This window comes from Eptatretus burgeri, chromosome 9, assembly GCF_056783735.1.
Source record: "Eptatretus burgeri isolate ZD-2024b chromosome 9, Ebu_testis_v1, whole genome shotgun sequence".
In the NCBI taxonomy this organism is placed as follows: Eukaryota; Metazoa; Chordata; class Myxini; order Myxiniformes; family Myxinidae; genus Eptatretus; species Eptatretus burgeri.
In genome coordinates, this window is record NC_140969.1 from 26,934,627 (window position 1) to 26,958,665 (window position 24,039).

Consider the following 24,039-nt stretch of genomic DNA (forward strand, 5'->3'; position numbering starts at 1 on the left):
GTCGATATTCGATTCCAGTGGAGGGGCCTTGATGATACGTACAGCATGACATTGCACATCATCGAGCTTCTTAAGATGCATTGTACTTGCAGACATCCATGTGAGAGGAGCGTACTCCATTGTACTCCAGACAAGGGCTTTGTACACTCGGGCTTGGCCAGGTGGATCCAAATATGGAGCAATACTACGAAGGACACTCACTCTTTGTCCAGATCTAATGACAATGGATTTCACATGAGACTGGAAGCCCAACCTCTGGGAGAATCTGACTCCAAGTACTATATGTCCAGCTCATGTGCTCGCTGCAGGGGTTTGCAACCCATAAAGAGCTCTGGAGGTATTAATTAACCTGGTATTAATTCAACAGCCAATCATGATTTTAACTCAGGATTCTAGGATCCCAAGCCCACCACCCTAACCACGAAGCCAACTACAGGCACCCTAGAGGTACAGAAGCATTTATTGGAGTTAAATTTGATGTTTGGCCATTGACCATGACCTGGATATGTCTGCCCATCAAGTAGCTGGATAACCACTGCAACAGCTGCCCTCTGACGCCATCAGCATCCAGCTTGGCCAGAAATCCCTTGTGCCCTACTCTATCAAATGCAGCTTTGATGTCAAGTGACACAATTGTACCCTCCTGATGTCTGTTGAGACAAGACATCCACTCGTGACTCAGGTGTGTGAGTAAGTTTTGGGGATGAATGACCAGGATGGAAGCCAAACTGATTGTTGCTGATGAGGTCATTTCCAATGAGGTGTTTCCTCAGTGCAGTGTTGTGTTGATATCTCTCTCCATAACCTTGCTAAAGCAGCTTAGGAGACTTATGGACCTGTAATTATCTGGGACAGAGCATGAGTTCTTCTTATGAACTGGCACTACATTGGCTATCCTCCAGGAGGAAGGGAAGTGGCCACGGCTAAAGGAGAAATTGAACAGTTTGCCAAGAGGTTCAGCAAAGACTAATTCACACTCTTTGAGAACTCTATTTCCAATTCCATTTCATCCAGATGCCTCATTTATGTCTAACTTCTGCAAGATCTCTCTAATGTCACGAGGCCAGATCTTAACAGGGTTCAGGTGAGTGTCGGTTTGATCAGGAGGGTCATTTTCAATACTATCTAGCTTCTGCAAGATTTGTCTAATGTCACGAGGCTAGATCTTCACAAGGTTCAGGTGAGTGTTGGTGCGGGCTGTACGATCAGGGGGGTCATTTTCAGCATAATCAATTGTACACTTTAATGCAAAATGATGGCATTCGTAGATGTGAGATTTTTATTTTATTTTTAATTTTACATGAATTCCAAGGACTCAGAGACAATGGACAAATCACTGTACATGGGATTTGAAAGTGGGGATGCAGCATCGTAAGCTATGTGCCCAGAGGGGAATGTTAAACAGGCCAATGCAGTGTTGTTCCTGTGAGTCTCGTATTCATTTTCTTGGTTCGGGGAAATTGTGTTGAGTTCAATATATTTCTCATCCACTACACCAGTTTCAACTGAAAAGTTCCACAGCATTTGCTGTAGAGGACACCAAAGCATAATTTCATCGATAAATTGTTGGCAAATTCCATCTATCTGAGGAACTCGGTAGTTTGAGAGATGGCGTGCAGAACACCATTGTGACAGTTTATAGTTGGATCAAGAATGGAACCCACACTTAACACCGCAAATGCAAGTGCGCCACCTCTTTGCTATCCTGTTGGACAGACATTCCAGTTATCATTTATAAATGCGAAGAAACTTACCGTCGCCATCCATGTCTACAGAGCATGCATCACCCTCGCCATTGCCATCCGTGTCTGCTTGATCAGGGTTGTACGTGTGCAGGCAGTTGTCACAGAGGTCACCGATGTTGTCCCGGTCATAGTCCGCCTGCCGTGGGTTATAGGCCCATGGGCAGTTATCCTGTGGGTTCAGAGGCATTGGAAGATGCAATCAATTTTTGATACCTCGGAGCATTGTGTTAATTTTCACTAACAACGCCCTCGTTGATAAATGCAACGGCTTTTGGTAAATATACCCCACGTAAAATGAGAAACGGTGCAGATGATGAAGGTAATGAAGAACAAGGTAGCTGCTAGTAAATTTTATGAAACAAAACAATTATTGGATATTTGTGTGATCCAAAGTGGGATCAAGGTGTCGAACTCGATTCGCCGTCATCCTACCTCGGCATCCCAATAGTAATCATTGTCATCGTCTTTATCACAGGCATCGCCGATTCCATCCTTGTCGTGATCCTCTTGTCCCGAGTTTGGCAGAAAAGGGCAGTTGTCCTGTGCATGACACAAGTTACGATATTACTATGACTGGACGGTTTCCTTTTGAATTGACATGATTGAAACATTTCAAGGGATTTTACATGAAATGTGGAGCACTAATTGTTTGATTGCAAATACATTTTCTCATACACTTGTTACAGGAGATAATAATGTAACCCGATACACATGGATCTCTTGGCCTCGTTTCTCTTGGCTTGTGTCCTCCGCATTAGGTCAAAATTACTGCTTTGTCTTGATGTGACTTTGTCATCATTACCTACATACGTGTATGATATGAGGACAGCCTTTAGTTTTGCATTAAAACCTTATCCCTTTTTATTTATCCTTACACATCACTGCTTCATCCACTCGTCAGCAATGATGATATAATGAGGAATATTCAATTATTTTGCTCTTTTATTGTTTTTTTTTTTTTTGTCATTTTGGTTTCTTCTTGAATATCATTCTCCTTTTTTCTTCCGATCTCTCCATTCATTATTTCTTTCATCCCTCGACTAATGCTTATTTTGTAATGGCCCCAATTATCCACAAATCCATCAATTTATAGTCTGCTTGTGAATCAAACCCAGACTGGACACCTTAAAAATAAGGTTGTTACCTCTACACCATTCTGTCGGATCATTTCCTCTCCCCTACACCATCATTTTTATTTTTTTTTTGCTCGACAGCTTCATGTATTTTCTGAAGGGTTTGACATTGTGCATTGTTATTGTGGCCAAGTTATAAATTATTGCCCGAGTTTGAGGGCTCATCTGTCAGCACCTTGTGATCGAGTAACGAACAACCTGTCCAGGGCAAATTCTCCACTATAGAAACGTTCACGACCGGTGTGGGCCATCTCTCGGCCTTCTTGGGAAGAGATGATGCTATATCATAAACACGAAGTCAGCACAAATTTCACTGGTACATAATCTAACTGACATAAAACATCATGTGTATTTGTCTTTCCCCATTCATAAGGACGATTTCAGTAGGGCTTCAACCTTTTAACATGACTTTGCGTTGACCACTGTCTATTTTTCAGGATTAAAAAAAAATATATAAAAACATTTTCCATAAAAGAGTAATTACGTCTCTTCCATTGGAATCGTCGATGGTGACTTGCAAACCGAGCTTCAAGGGTGGCGTACGGAAACATTAAAAAAAACCCAATAAATACAAGGTGCAGGGACGTGAGATTCGCTGCATGTGATGTGTAACGCACGTAGAGTCAAAGAAGTGTTCATTTACGTCAGTCGGATGTCTCGTAAATAAAGAAGATGTAAGCGCACCTGATGCTAGGCCGAGGCTTCACGCTCATGAGGCCGTATCCTTAAAATGAAACGTCCCAGAAGACAAAGAAAATATGGTAGCATTTGTATACGTCATGTTTTAAAATATTGCTACGAAATATCATATCTTTCAGTCCCGTTGAATATTTCGAAGAAAATAACCCTAACCCTTCATTTTTGACTGGCTTTTATACTAGTAATAATAATAATAATATGAAGAATAATAAGAATAATATAATTATAATACTAACAACCAAGTCACTCTGTTGCTGATGCTTTGCTGCGTGAAACATGAATTTGAGGTTTTACTTTAATTCCATGATAACTATACTTGACGTGCAACTTGTGTTTGAATCTTTTTTTTATTTTTTATTTAGTGTTATTTATTACTGTGACTTTGAAAATTTTAACCCATTTTGTCACCGGGCCGTATTTTCCATATTGGGGTACATTCATTCGGATCAAAGCATTACATGGATGGACGCTCAAAGCACACATGTAGGACAGCACCTCCTGTTTGTGCTCCTGGAATTCAAAAACTTGTCTGCATTCCTCTTGTGTTGAAATGAGAGTGCTGCGAATGTAAAGTCTGTGTGCTTTGAGGTCAAGAAGACTGCTGCGTACATCAAAAACGACCACGCTTCAAAATATTCTTTTTCCCATTGTGAAGCCGAAACATGATATTATTCTTTTACAAACAACGGAAAGAATTCCTTCATGTTTTGTGTTGAATAGCATTTTTGGTGTTTCTGGACATTTACAAAACGTTTTTGGTGCAACCAAGGTCATCTTGCAGTGCCTTATTTTTCTCGCGGTGGCTTTTGTGGTGGCAAAGTTGACAGCAATGAGAAAGTGGTGGGATTAAAGAGGTAATGCAAAACAATTTATAAACCGTGTGTAAACTGCACGCAAGCTGAACACCACCATCGTGTGTCGTCCCCCATCCCTACCCATCATTTTCTCTACCTCCATTAACCCTACCGAACTTACTTGCAGGTTGCAGTTCTCTCTCTCTCTCTCTCTCTCTCTCTCTCTCTCTCTCTCTCTCTCTCTCTCTCTCTCTCTCTCTCTCTCTGTCTCTCTCTGTCTCTGTCTCTGTCTCTGTCTCTGTCTCTGTCTCTGTCTCTGTCTCTGTCTCTGTCTCTGTCTCTGTCTCTGTCTCTGTCTCTGTCTCTGTCTCTGTCTCTGTCTCTGTCTGTCTCTTTCTTTTCCAGATGTTTCCTTCTCTAGCTTGTTGTATCCACCTGTGTTCCTACTGCCAGTTTGTTGCCATTTTACCCTCCATCACCTCACTCTTCCATGGGCCTCAATGTTATCGAGAAAATAAAATCTTTCATCTCCAACGACTTTAAGTTGTATAAGTATTCAGGTTTGTGCTTTTGATCATCTGTGGTCGAAGATGACTGAAGTTAACAATCAAACCACTGTTTGATTCCTGGTCGTAGTAGAGCCATGGAAATTGTCCAATAATTGGCACATTTATAACGAAAGATGTACACACTCGCTCTGTTTGTCTCACCTTCACACAGTGGTATGTAGCATTTTCCACGCAGGGCAGGTCATCGTTGGGCCATCCATCCAGATCTGGGTCCTCTCCACAGATGACACCATTTCCAGCATAACCAGGCTTGCACTCGCACCTGTACATTGGGTCTACTTGGTGGCCCAAGTAAATGCACAGGGCATTCTTATTACAACCGTGTGAGCCATCTTTGCAGGGATTCATGGGCTCACACACCTGGGGAGGAAAGAATTCGAGTTAGCAGGAGCAAAAGTACTATAATAACACCAAATAGTCTGCAGAAATAAAGGGGTTGAATGACTCTCATGAACATCTAAGAAGTTCCAGCCACAGATTGCCTTTTTGAAGAAGAGCTCACATTTGAGTGAGGTCTTCCAATAACGTTCTACATTTAAAACTTTTCAATTAATGGTATGCTATGTAAATTGTCTTGTTGAGTGAGTCACTTGATTGCTATAAAATTATTCATCAGCTTAAATTGATTTCTAATTAACCTATTGTTCTAACTAATCAGCATTAATCATTTGTACCACGAAGTGTGAAAGATTTTTTGTTTGTGTGTTCACTAACTACATTTTTTTTGTGTGGTGTCGATGAATCTCGGGACATGTACACCGACCATAAACGTTATCGAATTATATCCACTGACCTTTTTTGTAGAACAATCAAGGGTGTCCTAAATGGGGAAATGTTCCAACCCCCCCCCCCCCAGATTTGGTGGCTTTCAGGGGAGGGGTATTCATGACGAACGTTCAAACTGGCAGAGATGTATAAATAGTCTCATAGAATACTTTTAATGATGTGCAATGCCATTATCCCTTGTGCTGTTTACTTGTTTGAAAGCATGTCCACAAAATGTGTTTATTTAGTAAAATTGACAGCCCTCTTCTATTAGCACTCCTTCAGATGTTCTACTCTGGCATATAACACATGTGATGTTGGTGAAAGGTGAGCTTTCAAGGCTCGATCACAACAATAATCAGATATGCAGAGTTCAAGAGATGAGTAAATCATGGAAGAGATGAATAACAGAAAACAGTTTTTTAGCAATGCATGTTAGACTGTGATTCAATTCAGAATTCAGATTGTGATATATATATATATATATATATATATATATATATATATATATATATATATATATATATATATATATATATATATATATACATATTGTTGAGGGCTGGAGGTTGAGGGCCGGTGGTGAGAAAGATCATGAGGTGGAGGAGGTTACGTCGTCTCCCACCAGACTCCCCGGAATTGTAGGCCGTCGCTGTCGGATAACTCCGTGAGCCGGCGGGTCGCTGAACTGACCGTGGACGCCAATATCTCAACCGCGTAGTGTAGGGTCTTTTTGTCTAGAACCAATTTACCTAATTAACTACGCAATTTCAACTACCGGGGAACCACACCCTCAGCATGTCTTGCTCGAACCGGGTCACTCTACCGACTGTGGTAGAGTTCCAACTACCGACTACCAACTCCGGTTCGGGTGCATTCGAGCGGAACTGCCAAAGCCGTGCTGGCTAGGATGAATGGATTATCGGGTATAAACACCTGGCTAAAACTCAGATCCGAACCATGCTGTACCAATGAAAGAAAGGACGGAAACGAACTGGGAACATTTCTACAGTAATTTATTTACAATAAAGAAGACACAGAGCAAGACTTATCGAGGAATATACAAGCAAGAATTTACAATGTTCAAAAACACATACAGTTTCTACTTACAAGACGGGCCCACACACTCAGACGCACACTTGGATGATTTATTGAAAGACCCCTGCAGCCAGAGAGGGAGAGATGAGCTGGGGGTCGCAGTTCGCTTGGGTACCTGCACGTTGAAGGGAGGGGGTGTTCCGCAGTGCGGCACCTGCTAATGGTCATGCGGCTTGGCCCACAGTCACACGCGTGAGACTCATGCCCGTGGAGGAATCCGAGCGGAGCAGTCGGAGTCTCAGGGTAGAGATCAGGGTTGTGGACGGGACCCAGGAAAACTCCAACAAACGCCAGCCAAATGCAGAACTCCAGCTCAAACCCGCACGATGCACACCAACCAACTCAACTCCTCCAAAAAACTCTCACTCTTGAGACTCCTCTCCACAGAACTCCTCTTGCATTGAGGATGGTGTCGTCTTTTTATGGACCTCCCCGAACGGGACGGGGTTCGGTGAAACAGATGTCACCGTCCGCCCTGATTGGACGGGGCTCCCATGGGCCCGCCCTTTTCTGGGTGGGGCCTCGGTCAGGCACCGGCGAGGCCCGCCCACTCCATGCGTGTGGACTCGACAAGAAAGAATTGGAGCGCTTGGAGAAGCTGAATAGGAACTGTGGACTGGACGCTTTTGCCCTGCATGCTGTGGCCAGCGAGGCGATGCCGCAAGCGCCGGAAGGTACCGTGGTTGATTGTTAGATGGTTTGTTGGATGGTCTGTTGGATGATCGTTGGAGGGTTTGTTGGATGGTTTGTTGGATGGTTCGTTGGATGGTTTGTTGGACGGTTCGTTGGATGTAATAACCTACCTAAAAGGACATCGCAACGCACACCTTTGTTTCTCCCACTAGACAAAAGGAAGGGACCTGTCTCACAGGTACTTAACGGAATAACTGACTCTTGGACATCTGTATGTTTAATGCATATGGTTTCCAGATCCGTAACAATATATATATATATATATATATATATATATATATATATATATATATATATATATATATATATATATATATATACATATATATATATATATATAATGATTGGGCCACTGTCTCTGCACATTTGGGAATAATTTGTAATTTGTTCAAGGTACTGGCGATAGCTCACCAACTCTTCACCAAAGACACTGTGGGATCTTTAAAGTCCTCGAACTAATGCTAGCAGATGGGATTTCCATTTTAACATCCATCTGAGGGACGATGCACATTTTTGCCTCACCCTCCCTGGAAAACACCAGGATGACAGTTTATAGCTGCGTTGGGATTTTAATCCAGGCTAGACAGCTCGGAGGGGAGTACACATACCTCTTGGCTATCCTTCCAGCACACAGAAGGTTGTGATGGTGGGGGTGGTTTGAGAGGGAGTCGGGGCAGTTAACTTGCTGACAATGAAAGCACACAAACAAATAACATCAGCGTGTGTAGATGTATTGCAGGTTCACAAAGGGACCAGGGTGAACAAGGAGAGATATGTTGAAGAAACCATTGTGGATTTCTGCTAGTTTGATTAGCCCAACATCATTAGTTGAGAAAGCAAACATTCAAAATGTCGGTGGCCCAAACAAAAATATTTGACCAAAGTAGCACACATAAATCCTTCTTTGAAATACGTGGAAGAAGCCTTTCTATTCATCAATGAAAGGAAAACTAGTGAACAGAACAATGAATTTTTGTAACCAGGTGTTGAGACAGGTATGCTAACCACTGTGTGAAAAACGGTGAAGCGACATTTTGGGCATAGGTCCTGCCACAAGGCTAGAGAAGGTCTGAAGTGCTCACACCTGAATTGTCACTTTGCTATCTTTCCCATTTCAGTTAACATATCTCTCTGAACATTCATTGAGAAAATTTATCATCCTTTTATTTTCTGCTGATACAGATGAACTTGTCTTTATAAAGTCTTGTTTTCCAGTGGATAAACAGAGCAGTGAGCTTCAAGCAACTATGTTGCTTTTAGATGCTGACAATGTCAGAACAGCAGGTTTGGTTAAATTTTTAATTTGTTTGGATTTGAATTCTAGGACTAATATCACAGAGCCAGTAACACGACCAATTGTGTAAAGAGAGCCTCACATGGAGGTTTATGAACTATAAAAAAGCAAAAAAAAGCTGTGATCGCTTGACATTGGGCTTGGGATTGTGATATAAATATATATATATATATATATATATATATATATATATATATATATATATATATATATATGTGTGTGTGTGTGTGTGTGTGTGTGTGTGTGTGTGTGTGTGTGTGTGTGTATATATATAGAGCAGCCTACCTGCTTCTTCTTGTGGGCATCTTCTAGGCCTATTCCAAAGGGTTGATTTCCATTGTAGAGCTTTGGACAAGGCAAGCATCGGAAACCTGGTTCTTCATTGAGGCAGCGGTTCATCCCAAAACATATGTTTGGCACCTCCGCACACTGTAAATTACACAATAACAATGTTCTTGTTATTTTTGTTGAACCATGATGCCCTTGCAATGTACCCATAATTACCAGAAATAAAATTTTGCCACAATCAGCGATTTTGTGGTTAAGTAGTTAAAGTCTCCCAAATGGCTGTTGACTCTTGGGTTTTAAGCCTTATAGTCCACACACCCATGAAGATGTTTGGTATACCATGGCACGATTCAAAAAGGTTAGCCCTTTTGGCCATTCCCATGGATTAAAACAAACAACAAAATTGTAATTGGCCGATAATTACCCTGCGCTTGTGAAGCGACAAGCGGAGTTTAGCATTTTGTTTGTCCACAAACGTCAGTTTATGATCGAGGAACAACTTCATTACAATTTAATGTTATATTTTGAACACAAATCGGAACATGAACCTGTCGTTTAGAATTTGTCATTCATGAGCAAATTAAAATATTATGAGTGGATTTGATCGTGTGATTAAATTCAGAATTTTTTTTTAAATAATTAAGGATAGAGACAAAATAAATGCAGAAAGGTTTTTGTTGTTGTTGTTGTTGTTGTTGTTAGCAGAATAGATACTGATAGGATCAGGGATTGTAGCCTGACAGTGAAGAAGAGTGGAGTTATGACGACATTAAGGAAAGGGTATTTCCCGCAGAGTAGTTAATGCATGGAGGGTCCAGGCCCGTTGACGGGCTTTTTAAAGGGGTGTTGCAGATCTAAAAGTGTAAACTGCTCACCATCCCTGGCCTGAACGTGCTGGGAAGCATGCCATACTCAAGGGGATCTGGGGGCATTTCTCCTTCCCATGGGAAATTTTTAATTATAGACTTCAATCTCGGAGCATCTTGGATGCTTGTTTGGGTTTAATAAAACTACTACTTCAGAAAAGTCGAATTTCTCGTTGGAAAAAAAAAAAAATTGGAATTTTTTTTGAAAAACGAATTTTAGTTGAAAAACATTTTTCACCAGCAAAAGGTCCGAATGCGTTGACACTGAATGACTTCCCTTCCTGTCGCCCTCCCCCCGCCCCCAGCTATGGCATGGTGTAGTGGTAACGGAAACGGTAGATAGGTTTATAATGGAATTAGATTGGTACCTAGAAGCATTGGAGATAGAAGGACACATGGATATCGGAAGAAATGCATTGGCATGAGAAGCTTGATGGCATCCTCCTGCTTTGAGCTTCCTTGTATTTATTTGTATAACCACAAACACATGTACCGCAGCACAAGGAGAGTTGTCGGAGTAGGATGGAAAGTCTCGGCAGGTTTAGTAGAGTCAGCGGTGGGAACGGATGAGACTGTGAGGTGATGATGGGTGGCAGACTGAAAGTCCCGTGTGGAAGAGCTCGAGACAATGACCTCAGGAAGACCATTCCACAGGTGAGAAAATATGAGGTATGAAGGTGAAAGTTGATTTTTCTATTTGTGGAGGATAAGCAGCAAAGGGTTCCTGGCAGATTGTGTAATTTTAACCAAATTTCACCACCTTTCTCCCACCCCCTCCCCTCCCCCCTTATATGGAATCATGATCCCATCTTCAAAACGTTGATGATTTAAGCCATAACTGTGGGTGGACTTGGCATGTTTTTTTTTTAATGTGAAACAATGATAAAGAACCAACAATCATGATGGAAAAGCTCAATTTGAAGCGACAAGATAGCGTACTAAAATTGAACGTGACAAAGACGAGTGTCATGTTCAACCACCAAGAACAAAACGAAGAGGTTCAAATCGATCATTCATGCACAATTGAAGAATAGCAATTACAATTACATATAATTACAATTACAACTCGTACAAATGGATACAAATCCCTGCTGGAGAAGTGAAGAGGTGTACCAGAGCAGGATGGTCAGCTTTTGGGAATTTAAATAATTTCATGATAAGCAAACTGTCCTTGTGTCTGAAAAGGAAAGTTTACAATCAGTGAAACATGGTCTCTAGCAAAGAAGATGGAGCAAGCATTGGTCATCCCACAAAGAGCCGTGGAAAGATGGTGTCGTGTAACCAAAAGGGACAATAAATGAAACTAGTCGCGCAAGATACTCCATCTCCATGCATGGTGCAACTAGCAATGGAGTATTTGTAGGGGCACAAACTCATATTGGTCATATAGTTTTGACCAATACGATTGATGTGCTGGGTGATCTCATTGCACATACATAAAATGTCATTTCCTTGCAAGACATTCGCCGAATGATCTCTTTGTGGAAACCTTCTTCACATTTATGTTAATTTTTTTCAGCAGCCCTGTTGTTGTTGTTGTTGTTGTTGTTGTTGTTGTTGTTGTTGTTGTTGTTGTTGTTTCATATGCAGCCTGCTGGTGCATCATTTTCTGGGAGCACAGCTGTGCCGTTGATGCAATGCCCTCTATTGCCAGTACACTGGTACTCATTTCACAGACCTCAGAAGGATGAAAGGCTGAGTCAACCCCACCTGATGTTAATTCAACAGCCAGCAAGGGCTCAAAGTCAGAACCCTAAGCTCCAAAGCCAGCCACCTTAGCCATTAAGCCAACACCAGGCAGTATTTACAGCAGCTGAAGTCATGCAGTAACAATCGCGCACCATTACCTAACCCTTTCTGTGATTGATCACGTGGGACCACTGATTCTGATGAACTTTCAAAACTTTGAAATCGCTAAGGGATGCCAGTGCACAAGAACTACAAGTGTTTGTATGCCGATTGCACCTGCCATGAAAAGTGCTTTTGAGTCAGCAATGAACACCTCTTAAAGCAATGCCCACATCTTCCAGCACCGTTGGTTTCAACGATGCTTACCGCTACATGTTGAACTGTTTGACCGTGCAGATCTACAATGTAAACAGGAAGGTTGTGATGGAACATTTTCTCAATCCATATTTGACTCATGGAGAGGATTCTGCCAAGTCAAAGGATATTTGAGCATATGGATGACACATTCAATAATCTTCATATATTCCGTGGGAAAAGTGTACGACGTATGCTGATTACAACACAAGCACAAGTGTGGGAGCAAAAGATTCTCTGAAAAAGTGTGCCGGCCATTCATATTAAAGGTGTTGATCATTTCTTGCCAGGTGTATGTTTTTTTTTTTTAGTTTTCAAAACACGGAAAAGTTTTTGCAGATGGACTCTTGCTCTAACTTCCCCAGTAGGGCTCTGTTTCTGGACCCCACTTGGGTTCTCAGGCATGCCCCTAGACCTTTCTGGATGGATGTCACACTCATAATATTTTCCCCATGTTGGAATTTCTGCATGTAGTTCATAAATAAAATGATGTCACTAATTCAGCAGAGTTCAAGTTTTAAAGCTTAGATTTTTCCAGAAGTTAAAAAAGTTCCTTTACAATTACAAGTTTAATTAGTGGTTTCTGTATGATGTGCTCCGAGGTTACTTGTTTGCAATGCATTATAACCAATTATGTGCACGAGGGTCAACTTGCCTCGTTGATGTCAAAACAGTGCATGCCATCTCCTTGGTAGCCAGTACGACAAGACCCACACTGAAAGGATCCATCAGGAATGCTGACACATTTTACTCCCTCATAGCAGGGGTTGGACAAACAGCCGTCTGTATGAAAATAACAGTCTTTAGGCTCCAATAACACACGAGGATAAGTTGGATTCAGCCGTTTGCTGAATGACAGAAATATTACATGGGGGCTCTTAAAACAACAAAATTTATTGGACTAATGATAGAATTAAAATTCAATTATCTAAATTAAATATATTAACGGAAAGTGGTACTGCAACACAATCAACAAGTCTGCAACCAAATTCAGGCAGAAGCATGACTCTCATTTCTGACACATTTCATCCTGGCCGAGTGATAACTCCAGCAGCACCACTGCCCCTTTACCCAGGTTAACAATAAGGTTCAATAACACCATCTTGTAAGACCCACCAATGGGACATTGCTGCTTGTTGCACATTTGACTCTCCCTTCTCTTTCCAATGCAGTCTTTGCCACCATATTGTGCTGCAGGGTTGTTGCACAGACGCTCGCGATGATGGACACCACCGCCGCACGTCACGGGACATGCATCCCAAGGAGCCCATGGTCCCCACAATCCATCAACTGCAAGTTAAAGGTGGCGACATTGTAAAATGTGCATTAAAGTAGAGATGTGCGTTGTAATAAAAAGAAAGTTAGATGATAACTTATCTGACAAGACCTTTTTTTTTAACCAAAATTAACACAGCAGTTCAGCAGATATCGCTTGTGAACGTCTCGATGTATCCGAAAAAAAAATAGATCACGGGGTGTGCTGGTCCACTAGTCAAACTTCCTTATTTTTACCTTCACCACCGAAGGTGAAGGAGGTTATGTTTTCACCCCCTCTCTGTCTGTGTGTTTGTCTTTTTTGTTTGTTTGTGTGCAGGATATGTCAACAAGTTGTGGATGGATCTGGATGAAATTTGGTGGGCAGGCTGGGTGTGTGGACAAGGATGAACTGATTAGATTTTTGTGAAGATCCGAATCCAGATCCGGATCCGATAATTTCTTAAGTGATTCTTCACCATTTGAGAGATAGGGCTAAGCTAATATGTCGCATGATATCTCAAGAAGTTGTGGATGATTCGGATGAAACTTGGTGGACAGGTTGGGTGTGTGACCATGACTAATTGATTTGATTTTGGTGAAGATCCGGATCTGGATACGAGAATTATTTAATTTTTAAAGTGATTTTTCATCATTGAGAGATTGGGCCAAAAACTATGTAAAACTATGTAAAACTATGTAAAACTATGTAGTATGATGTTTCAAAAATGTATTGGGCCCAATATATTCTCGTGGATCAGGCATTACGTGGCGGAGGTATGCGCTCCACCGAGTGCCCTTCTAGTTGTTGCTGCCTCCACCGATGATTGATTGCTCTGTTATATTTCTACTCCACAAGACTATTAGACCGACTCGGTGAATATTATTCAAATTGGATGAATTGATTGAAAAACAGTTTTTGCAAAACCAAGACCCATAATGGTCACAGCAATCCCGAGACCATGACTTCTGTTTAAAGGAAAACACTTGGAAAGTATCCACATTTTATATATCCAAATAAAACCATTTTCCTCACTTTGATAGGTGCCCAAAACAAAAACTGACAATCAAAACTAAAAGAGGTGATAAGAAGTATCATAGATTGCTGAGCATGGTACTCATTTTCAAGTTTGTGAGGTTTCTGGGATTTGACTCATGTTGAAGAGTATAAAACAGGCGAATACACAAGGGGATACATTTAAGTCCAGCTAATGAGAGCATTTTGTAAAACCCTATGGTATGTGTAAAGTACAAAACTGACAGAGGAATTTGTGCACAGAGCACAAAACAACACAAACAGATAGAGAACAAATATATATATATATATAAACAAAAAAAAAAAACCAAGCAAAACAAAACGAAATATACCAAGTACAAAATAAACACTAATGAGCACACAACAAAACAAAAGAAGCAGTCAACTGAACTAAGCAAGGACAAAACAAAAACAGCAGCAAAACAAAAGCAACTTGAAAGGCATTCAGGAAAAGCCCATACCTCCGCCAGGCTGAACTGTTTACGTTTTGTATCCTGCTGATAGGCCGGATCTGGATCCAGACCTAAACTAAAACCTAATCAGCTTGTTCTTTTTACCTTTTTTTACCCAAATCATCCACCAAGTTTTGTGTGAATCCGTCCTTCACTTTTTGAGATATCGTGCTATATATCGTTTTTAGATCCTGGTGGAGGATCTCTAAGTCTTACTCACGTTGTTGTTGTTGTGGACTTTTTTGTTTCACAGCCTACAGTTTTCATCGAAACTTCCTGAAACTTGGCATATGTATGTAAAAATACCCTGCGCAGACAGTAACCATCTCCGATTTTGAAAATTCCTCCCAGAAAAAAAAAAGTTGTGACTTCAAAATATCTCCGCTAATGGAAATCGCCTAAAAATTATCTCCGAAAATCGGCAAGCTTTTTGAATTCTGTTTGCAGGAATCAAGCCGGGCATTAGCACAGATAACTTATCGCAAACCTGATAAATCACTATGACGTCATATTCGTTTTTATGACGTCATCGTTAAGAGAAGGATCTTTGCTCATTTGAGCTTGTTTGGCCCCATCTTTCAATAGTGAAGAATCACTTTTAAAAGTATTGGATCCTAATCCGGATCTTCACCACGATCAAATCAATTCTTCCTTGTTGCATGCCCAACTTGTCCACCATGTTTTGTCTGAATCTATCCACAACCTTTTGGGAAATCATGCTATTTATCATTTTTGGTCCTATCTCTCAATGATGACGAATAACTGAGAAAATTCTATTATCTAGATCTGGATCCGGATCTGCACCAAAATGTAATCAAGTCTTCCTTGTCGCACATCTAACCTGTCCACCAAGTTTCGTCTAGAACTTTTTGAGATATTCCGCTCACAGACAAACAGATAGGCAGAGAGGGGTGAAAACATAACCTCCATCCACCTTCGGTGACAGAGTTAAAAAGTTGATGACATATCTGAAAAGTACCATGAAAAGTGTTTGGTGCAGTTTTCTCACCGGGACAAGGGTTTTTCTTGCATGGCTGATTTTCACGCCCAAGACCCTCACAGTCACTTCCGCCCATTTGTGGCACAGGCGAGTTACACAGGCGGATACGTGTCGCGTTCCCTGAACCACAACTCACAGAGCACGAAGACCATGGTGACCAATAACTCCAACCACCATTTTGCCGAACTGAACAAGGTAAGGAGAACAAACAAAGCATCAGAACTGTGAAGCAAAGTGTAATGCTAGTAGTGAGAAGATATGGGAATCAAATGAAAAGCATGAAATAAGGATCAGGAAGTTTAATCAGGTAACTCACCACCAATGCGGCAATGTGGAATGGCAAAACTTTTACAAAACAAAACAAATAAAAAACTCATCAGCAACACTGCCCACATCCTTTTATCTAGAACAATAATGAAGTCCCATAATGGGCTCCTGTATGACCCACCACTACAAAAAGCCAGGGAGTTCAAAATAAGTGTCACATGAGATGGAATGGGGGAAGAAGAGGGGAGCCGAGTAGAAACTTACTCCTTTTATCACACCCTTTATTATGGCAGGTTCGAGTTTGGATGGACACCCCGACGCAAGGATTGCTGATGCGGTCACAAGAGCGGCCACGCTGTTGTGTCCCTATGCCACATGTGACTGAACAATCTGTCCACTCAGACCAAGGGGACCATCCATCTTCTGAGTCTTTGGCTAATGAGGGATGATTGAGGAGAGAGGTATTTGTTAGAAGAGAGCAACTGCCACTGACTGCAGTTTCTGACAGCAAGAGTCAATTCTCTGTATCATCCTATAGGTTTTATGGAAATTGTTATCAAAAAGTCGATCCGATTATGTTTGATCAGATTCGACCTCATATGATTTCTTGTAAATATGGCAATTCACGCAACCGTAAGTCAGCATCTTGGTGACACTAAATTGAAACCTAGTCTCTACGAGGCCGAGAGTCGGTTTACATAAAGACAAGGAATTTTCAAAATATGGACAAGGAATTTTCTCAACCAGATGTTGAGAGAGGTATGCTAACCACGCTGGGAAAGAAGGAGAAGTAACGTATTGAGAGTGAGCCCTTCTTCAAACCAAATGGGGGAGTGGGAAGGGGGGCAGGAGGGCTTGAAAGCTCTCTTGCATTGAGGAAGGGTTCATACCAGAATCGTCACTTCACCTTCATTCCCATGGGGGTCAGCATAACTCTCTCAACATCCGGTTTACAAAAGTTCATCGTGCAGATAATAAACCCATTATGCTTGGATACTGGCTCAAAAGCCTACCTTTGATGAAAAATACCACACCATCTTTTTTGTCATCATTGTGGATGGGGTAGACAACTTAGCATCCTCTCGAGATTGAACTAAAGACCAGATGGTTGAGAAATTAAATCGCTCACGCCGAGCTACCCTGCTACTCTCAGCATTCAATGGAAGAACTAAACAAATTTAATTATACACGACTGACGTGTATTATATACAGTTCGCGTCCTGACTTCATCTCCACTTCCGAGCATGGAATGTCATTTAGAACCGTATGTTGTGTAGACATCTTCACTTTCAAGAGTCAGAAGGTGTGAAGTTGTCTGAACAATTTTAACTCCCAGAATGCACAATTTTGAAGACGACCAGAATAAAAGTTTGCTTTTGCCTAAAAAAAAAAAAACCCCAAAAAAACTTTAACAATGACAAGAGGGTATTCTGGATTTGGATTGAAATGTAAGAATGGCGGACGCCGCTAAATCTCCTCGTGCGAACCTGAAGCTGAAATACTTGGCTTTTGAATGTTAAAATATTTATGTTGGACAGAAAGTCGGACTTCCAGATGTTCCGACAAACGAATCTTTCGCTACAAACTTCGAATTTTGTTGGAGAAATTGCAGGATTGGATCGTGGTATGAATAAAATGAGTTTCATAATGATGTGTGTGTGTGTGTGTGTGTGTGTGTGTGTGTGTGTGTGTGTGTGTGTGTGTGTGTGTGTGTGTGTGTGTGTGTGTGTGTGTGTGTGTGTGTGTGTGTGTGTGTGTGTGTAAGTTGCTGTTGTTGGCTGCTATCTCCACGTGTGGGTGGGTTTGATGAGGTGGAACGGACACCTACATATAAGGTCTCAAAGTATCCATCTCCGTCGTGTGAAAAATACACTATTAATAATAGTAGTACTGCTGCTGCCTATTTAATGGCCCAAATGATTCCCACCTTCTTGTGGGAAGGCAGGTGGATGTTTTTGGCCCAAGTTTTTCAAGAACTGGCTGGCCAGGTCCATCATTCAACAAGAGGTTGCATGAATTTGGAATTTGACTAAGGATGTTGGTGATAACTCATCTGCCTTCAATTTAAACCATGTTGGAATACAACCATCTCAACTCATTACAGTTTACTGTTACAGACCATTCTTTGATCAGCCTGGGCTTTGACCAACCCAGCATGTCCGCTCTAACTGGAAACAGGTACTTGGAGGTTTCTATCAAATTCCTTTTTGCAGGGTTTCTTAAAATGTGTTCAATGAATCGTGCAATATTGTCAAATTATAGTGAATACGGACGTCATACAGTGAATATGTATTAATACTAACCATTCCAAAGCACATGATATTGCAATGAAGTACTGTACTATATAAAATACCAGCACAGCCTTGCATACTGCATCAGTGCAATAATGAATGGGTCATGTACAAAGTATAGTAAAGGTTGGTGTATTGCTATGGTAATGGTTGTTGCATCACTATATAAATAGCTTGTGTATTGCTATGGTAATGGTTGTTGCATCACTATATAAATGGCTGGTGTATTGCTATGCTAATGGTTGTTGCATCACTATATAAATGGCTGGTGTATTGCTATGCTAATGGTTGTTGCATCACTATATAAATGGCTGGTGTATTGCTATGCTAATGGTTGTTGCATCACTATATAAATAACTAGTGTATTGCTCTGCTAATGGTTGTTGCATCACTATATAAATAACTAGTGTATTGCTCTGCTAATGGTTGTTGCATCACTATATAAATGGCTGGTGTATTGCTATGGTAATGGCTGGTGTATTGCTATGGTAATGACTGGTGTATTGCTATGGTAATGACTGCTGTATTGCTATGGTAATGACTGGTGTATTGTTATGGTAATGACTGGTGTATTGTTATGGTAATGACTGGTGTATTGTTATGGTAATGACTGCTGTATTGCTATGGTAATGACTGGTGTATTGCTATGGTAATGACTGCTGTATTGCTATGGTAATGACTGGTGTATTGTTATGGTAATGACTGGTGTATTGTTATGGTAATGACTGGTGTATTGTTATGGTAATGACTGGTGTATTGCTATGGTAATGACTGGTGTATTGTTATGGTAATGACTGGTGTATTGTTATGGTAATGACTGGTGTATTGCTATGGTAATGACTGGTGTATTGTTATGGTAATGACTGGTGTATTGCTATGGTAATGACTGGTGTATTGTTATGGTAATGACTGGTGTATTGTTATGGTAATGACTGCTGTATTGCTATGGTAATGACTGGTGTATTGTTATGGTAATGACTGGTGTATCTCTAAAGGAATGGCTGGTGTATCGCCATGACATTGCCTTGCATAACTGCTGAGAATCCTCTGTTAAGACAAGGAAATAACAATCAGTCGTGGTTCTTTTAACAGCTGAAATAATAACCTTAAACAATAACTTTATTATTTAATTGTCTAGTTGTGAGCTGTTAGGGTTAGATGGATGTAGTTGAAGATAGTAAGAAGCCCAAGTGGCCTGAAATCACGTGTGGTGTGTGTGTGTGTGTGTAATATATATATATATATATATATATATATATATATATATATATATATATATATATATATATATATATATATATATATATATATATATATATATATATATATATATATATATATATATATAACAGATCAGAAGTACAGTATATGTGTCATTTATTTCCACATTTAGAATTCTTCTTCGACATTGCTTTTAAGGCTGTTCATAACATGATCGATGGGATGACGTGATGGTGAAGAGGTCATGCACCCGTGCTTGAGTCATCTTGCTTGAATTCCCGACCTGACTATAAATTTTCAGATTAGTGCTTCGCAGGTGGGGGTTGCATTGCAGTGTGTGTCGTCCCTCACATGGATGTTAGGCCATGCTGTGCCGGTATCATAGCAAAATTTCAAATTCGGAGTGGAGAGGAGGTGTTGGGGTGGGGGTGGGTGGTGGGGGGTGCACAGCCACACTCCCACACTCCCATAAACTGTGCAAACCAATAAGTGCTGCAACGAATAAATGAATAAATTACATTATTGGATTTGGTGTCAGCAAAGTGACACGTATCTTAACATTTTATGAAATTACTCCAATAAAGGTCCAAACCACTTTTATTTGAGGAATACCCGTAGTTTAAAGTGCAAGTCAGTAGATTAAAGATGACTGGATTTGTAAGAACTTAACTTGGTCATTTAAATCTGCTGTAATTGAGGTCATCATACTAAAATATGCAATTTGTTGTCTGTCTCTGTCTGACTGTTTTTTGACTACGATACATTCGCTTGTTACATACCAAATCTCAACGAAACTTCACAGGAGGACTAAAGGTTACAAGATGGAGGTTGTCACGACTTCATTTACCCCCCTCCCCAAGGGGGTTTTCCACCTCGGGAGAAATCCATGTTGCGGTGTATATCCGTGTTAAGATAGCTTATTGTGGCATTTTTCCAATGCCATTTCTCATTACAAAAGTAATAACAACACCAATGATAACAGCATAGTATTAATGTTATTACAAAACAGTATTAATCCTAATATCCCCCCCTCCCCAACTTCCCAAGGAGGTTTTCCAACTTCGAGAAATGCTGTGTTAACGTGTATCAATAGCTTATCGTGACGTTTCGTGGGGCACCCCTCCCCAGAAGTAAAAAAAATTACAAACCAAAACACATGATTACCCTTTTAAACAGTCGTTACTGCTGTTTAACACGAAACTGAAAGAAATCTGGAGGAATCCCGACATCCTGGAGGCATTATATGCTTATTGTGTCCACCACAGACGAACGGGCTGAGCTTAGATCTACTGTAATCTATATTCCCCCGAGAGGAGAATAACATCACCCTTCCTGCCGCTCCCAGAGGAAGTGGATGTACGAGTTAATACAAATTATAAGCTTGTGGTCATAAACTTGAGTGTATTATTGTGTGCTGTGTTTTTGCTGGTGGAGATTTGGGGTGTGGTGGTACTCGCGTCCACAGGAGCATCAATAGAGCATTGTTCTTTCGTGAAAGAGAGAAAACATAGATTCCTATGTCATGCAAACTTCACACTTTTCAAAGGGAAATCCATTGTGACTGTCACAAAAACTAATCTGCTTCATTGACTTTGAAAACAAACGCCAAGCACCTGCTTGTCATCTTGTGCTATTCTGAGAAACACGGGCCCAACCAATGGGTTCACCTGAACCCTCGAGTTGATTTGAACGTAATACATGTTAACTTACTTCGTAAGACTGATTTTGGCTCATCACAAGCTTGCCTTGCTTGGATGACTTCAGGAAAATGATCAGGATGTATGAACATTAAAATGGTTGGCAACTACACCTGATCGTAGCAAAGCCTCCTGTGTTTAATTAAATCGTGGAAATTGATATTATTGGCAATTTAATGTCTTCATTTCTTCCTGTAATATTATTATACATCAGGTGTACATGAAACAAGTGTAACTAGAGGGGGAGCACTCTGGAGAGTGCAAAACCTCCGCCACCAATACTGCTGGGTCACTCAAGTGAACCTTATATCTTATTCATTAAATATGATGTCAACAGTGTTGTTAGGGTTATAGTTCTTTTCTCCATTTTTTTTTTGGGGGGGGGGGTGGAAATAACTTAAAACATGTAGAAATGCAAAAAAAAGAAATCGAAATTTTGTTGAAAAAAAAGTTTCAAAAATTTTTTTTTCTCTAACAATTTTTTTTTTGGGGGGGGGTTGGAAATTACTTACATGTAGAAATGCAAAAAAATAAAATTTTTCTCTAACAATTTTTGGGGGGGGTTGGAAATCACTTAAAACATGTAGAAATGCAAAAAAAAAATTCTCTAACAATTTTTTTGGGAGGGGGGGGGGACAAAGTCCAAAATCTAATGGCATGATCCTTGGACCATACCTAACCCCCCCCCCCACCAAGTTTCGTCGAAATCTATCGAGGAGTTTTTCCGGAATACTGTTCACAAACAAACAAACAAACGAACAAACAGAAAGAGGTGAAAACAGTCACCTCCGATCTTCGATGGCGGAGGTTAACAAACATACTGCTCTTGATTCCGCTTCCATTACCTCGAAGATCCTGCATTTCCCACTGGATTTAAGTCACTGCTGGTAAATGTAATTTGGTTTTGTATCGTTATTTATGATACAGCTTTCGCTCTTTGAGGGGAATAGGATGGTTACATACCATGTGGAACCAAATTAATCAGTTAGGAAAACAATATTTACCTCCACCACCGAAGGTATTTTTCACGTCTGTCTGTCTGTCTGTCTGTCTGTCTGTCTGTGAGCAGGATATCTCAAAAAGTTGTAGACAGATTATGACAAAACTTGGTGGATGAGTTGGGTAGGTGACAAGAACAAGCCGATTAGATTCTGGTTAAGATCCGGATGCAGATCCAGCCTATCAGTGGGATACAACATGTAAACTGTTCAGTCTGGTGGAGGTATGCGCTCGACTGAGTGCCGTACGAGTTACCCTCGCCGAAGGATTCGGAGATGGTATTGCATTTGGGTCCGTTTGTCTGTCTGTCTGTCTGTCTGTCTGCTTGTCCGCACAGAACTTTAATCTTTTTCTCCACAACTGCTTGTCAGATTGAGACAAATTTTTCACCATTGCCGCTACTATTTTAGTGATAATTATGACATCATCAGTCACATAATTATGACAAAAAAATGGACCTCTGTATCTCTGAAACCGCACCAAGCAAAAAATTGAAACTTGGCACACGGCAAGTACTCCTCATGGGGAATGAGTGATTTAAAAAAAAAATCATAGGTGCCCTCATTATGACGTCATAATTGCAAATGTAGAACGTCACATCCAATCAGTATGAAAATTTTTGAGGGTCATCTTGGGATAAAATGATCTACAGAAAAAAAAATTAGTGACATCATCAGTCCCGTGATTCGGCAGCCATATTGTTTTAAAAAATAACTTTCAAAAATCTTTTTCTCTGAAGTGGTTGAACAGATCGATGCAAAACTTTACTCGTATGACCGCCTGTCCATGAGGAACAAAAAGTTCACACATACGATGGATATGTTTGACAGAAATTAAGATAAATGATGTGAAAGGGAGGAGAAAATAAGTTTAATCAAAACAATTCAAAGAAAATCCAGAGAGTAATATTTTGTTCAAGTCCTGCAAAACTGGAGGTTTTTGGAAGTGCAGAAAAAGGTGATTTGTGTTAAGTATTCAAGTGTGTAATTAAATTGAAATAGAATAAAAGTTTTAAAGAGTAGGAAAAAGAAAAACAAATAAAAACTTTTTTTCGAAAGTTTACCGGGCTTGATGCACCATCTTTTATACCACCCTAGAAACACGTTACATTAGTTGTTTGTGTCCTTTATGGTGTCCTTAAAAGCAGTAAGTTTCCTGTTTGTAATGATTTTCAATTTTTTTGACTGCCAGACAGGCAGGCAGAGTAAAAAAAAAAAAAATTAATCTCACTCCTCTCTATGCATGTGCGCTCGGGACGAGATTCCATACAATTTGCCAACTTCAGAGACAAAGTACTGCTAAACTGCAGGTTTGTGTTCCGATGAGTGTTCTCCAGTGTTCACAATATAACATTCAATGTAAATAAAGTAGTTCCTCAACCATAGCCTGATGTCTGTAGACAGACAGACACAGTGAACGAATCACTCGATCCCACTGTTTGCTTCGCGTGTGGTTAATAAAAGAGGGGGAAAAAAAAAATGGATCAGTCACATTGTGATAAATGAAAACATGTTCAACGACATATTGGAAGGAAAACAAGTCTGAGGAAGAAATAAGATAACACTGTGAGATGACATAACTGTTGTGAAAGAAAAACACATGGAGTTGTGATCGAACGGCCCCAAGATAGAGTTGCATCGAGACACATTTGAGGCCAAAACCTTAAAATGGCCGAATACATGATTATGACCATTACTGTTCCCAATGCTATTCAAAATCATTTAAAGGTGAGCTGAGGCTCATTGTAAACCTAAAAAAAACCCGACAAGAAACGAGGCCGCTACACGGACGGCTACTCAAGAGAACTGCATAAATGGGATTAGCTCATGAAAGTA

At 40.5% G+C, this 24,039-nt stretch overlaps 1 protein-coding gene across 2 annotated transcripts in view; it reads right to left on the reverse strand.

Moving 5' to 3' along the window:
• THBS1 (thrombospondin 1) overlaps nt 1-24,039 on the reverse strand; it is a 66,654-nt gene that overhangs the window by 15,037 nt on the left and 27,578 nt on the right. For both annotated transcript variants that reach the window (XM_085894466.1, XM_085894464.1), the window contains exons 7-14: nt 16,261-16,431; nt 15,739-15,915; nt 13,104-13,277; nt 12,643-12,770; nt 9,076-9,219; nt 5,082-5,300; nt 2,178-2,285; nt 1,755-1,914 (exon numbers count right to left, since the gene is read on the reverse strand). In XM_085894466.1, the coding sequence (XP_085750592.1) occupies nt 1,755-1,914; nt 2,178-2,285; nt 5,082-5,300; nt 9,076-9,219; nt 12,643-12,770; nt 13,104-13,277; nt 15,739-15,915; nt 16,261-16,431 (1,281 nt within the window). The remainder of the gene's footprint in view (nt 1-1,754; nt 1,915-2,177; nt 2,286-5,081; nt 5,301-9,075; nt 9,220-12,642; nt 12,771-13,103; nt 13,278-15,738; nt 15,916-16,260; nt 16,432-24,039) is intronic.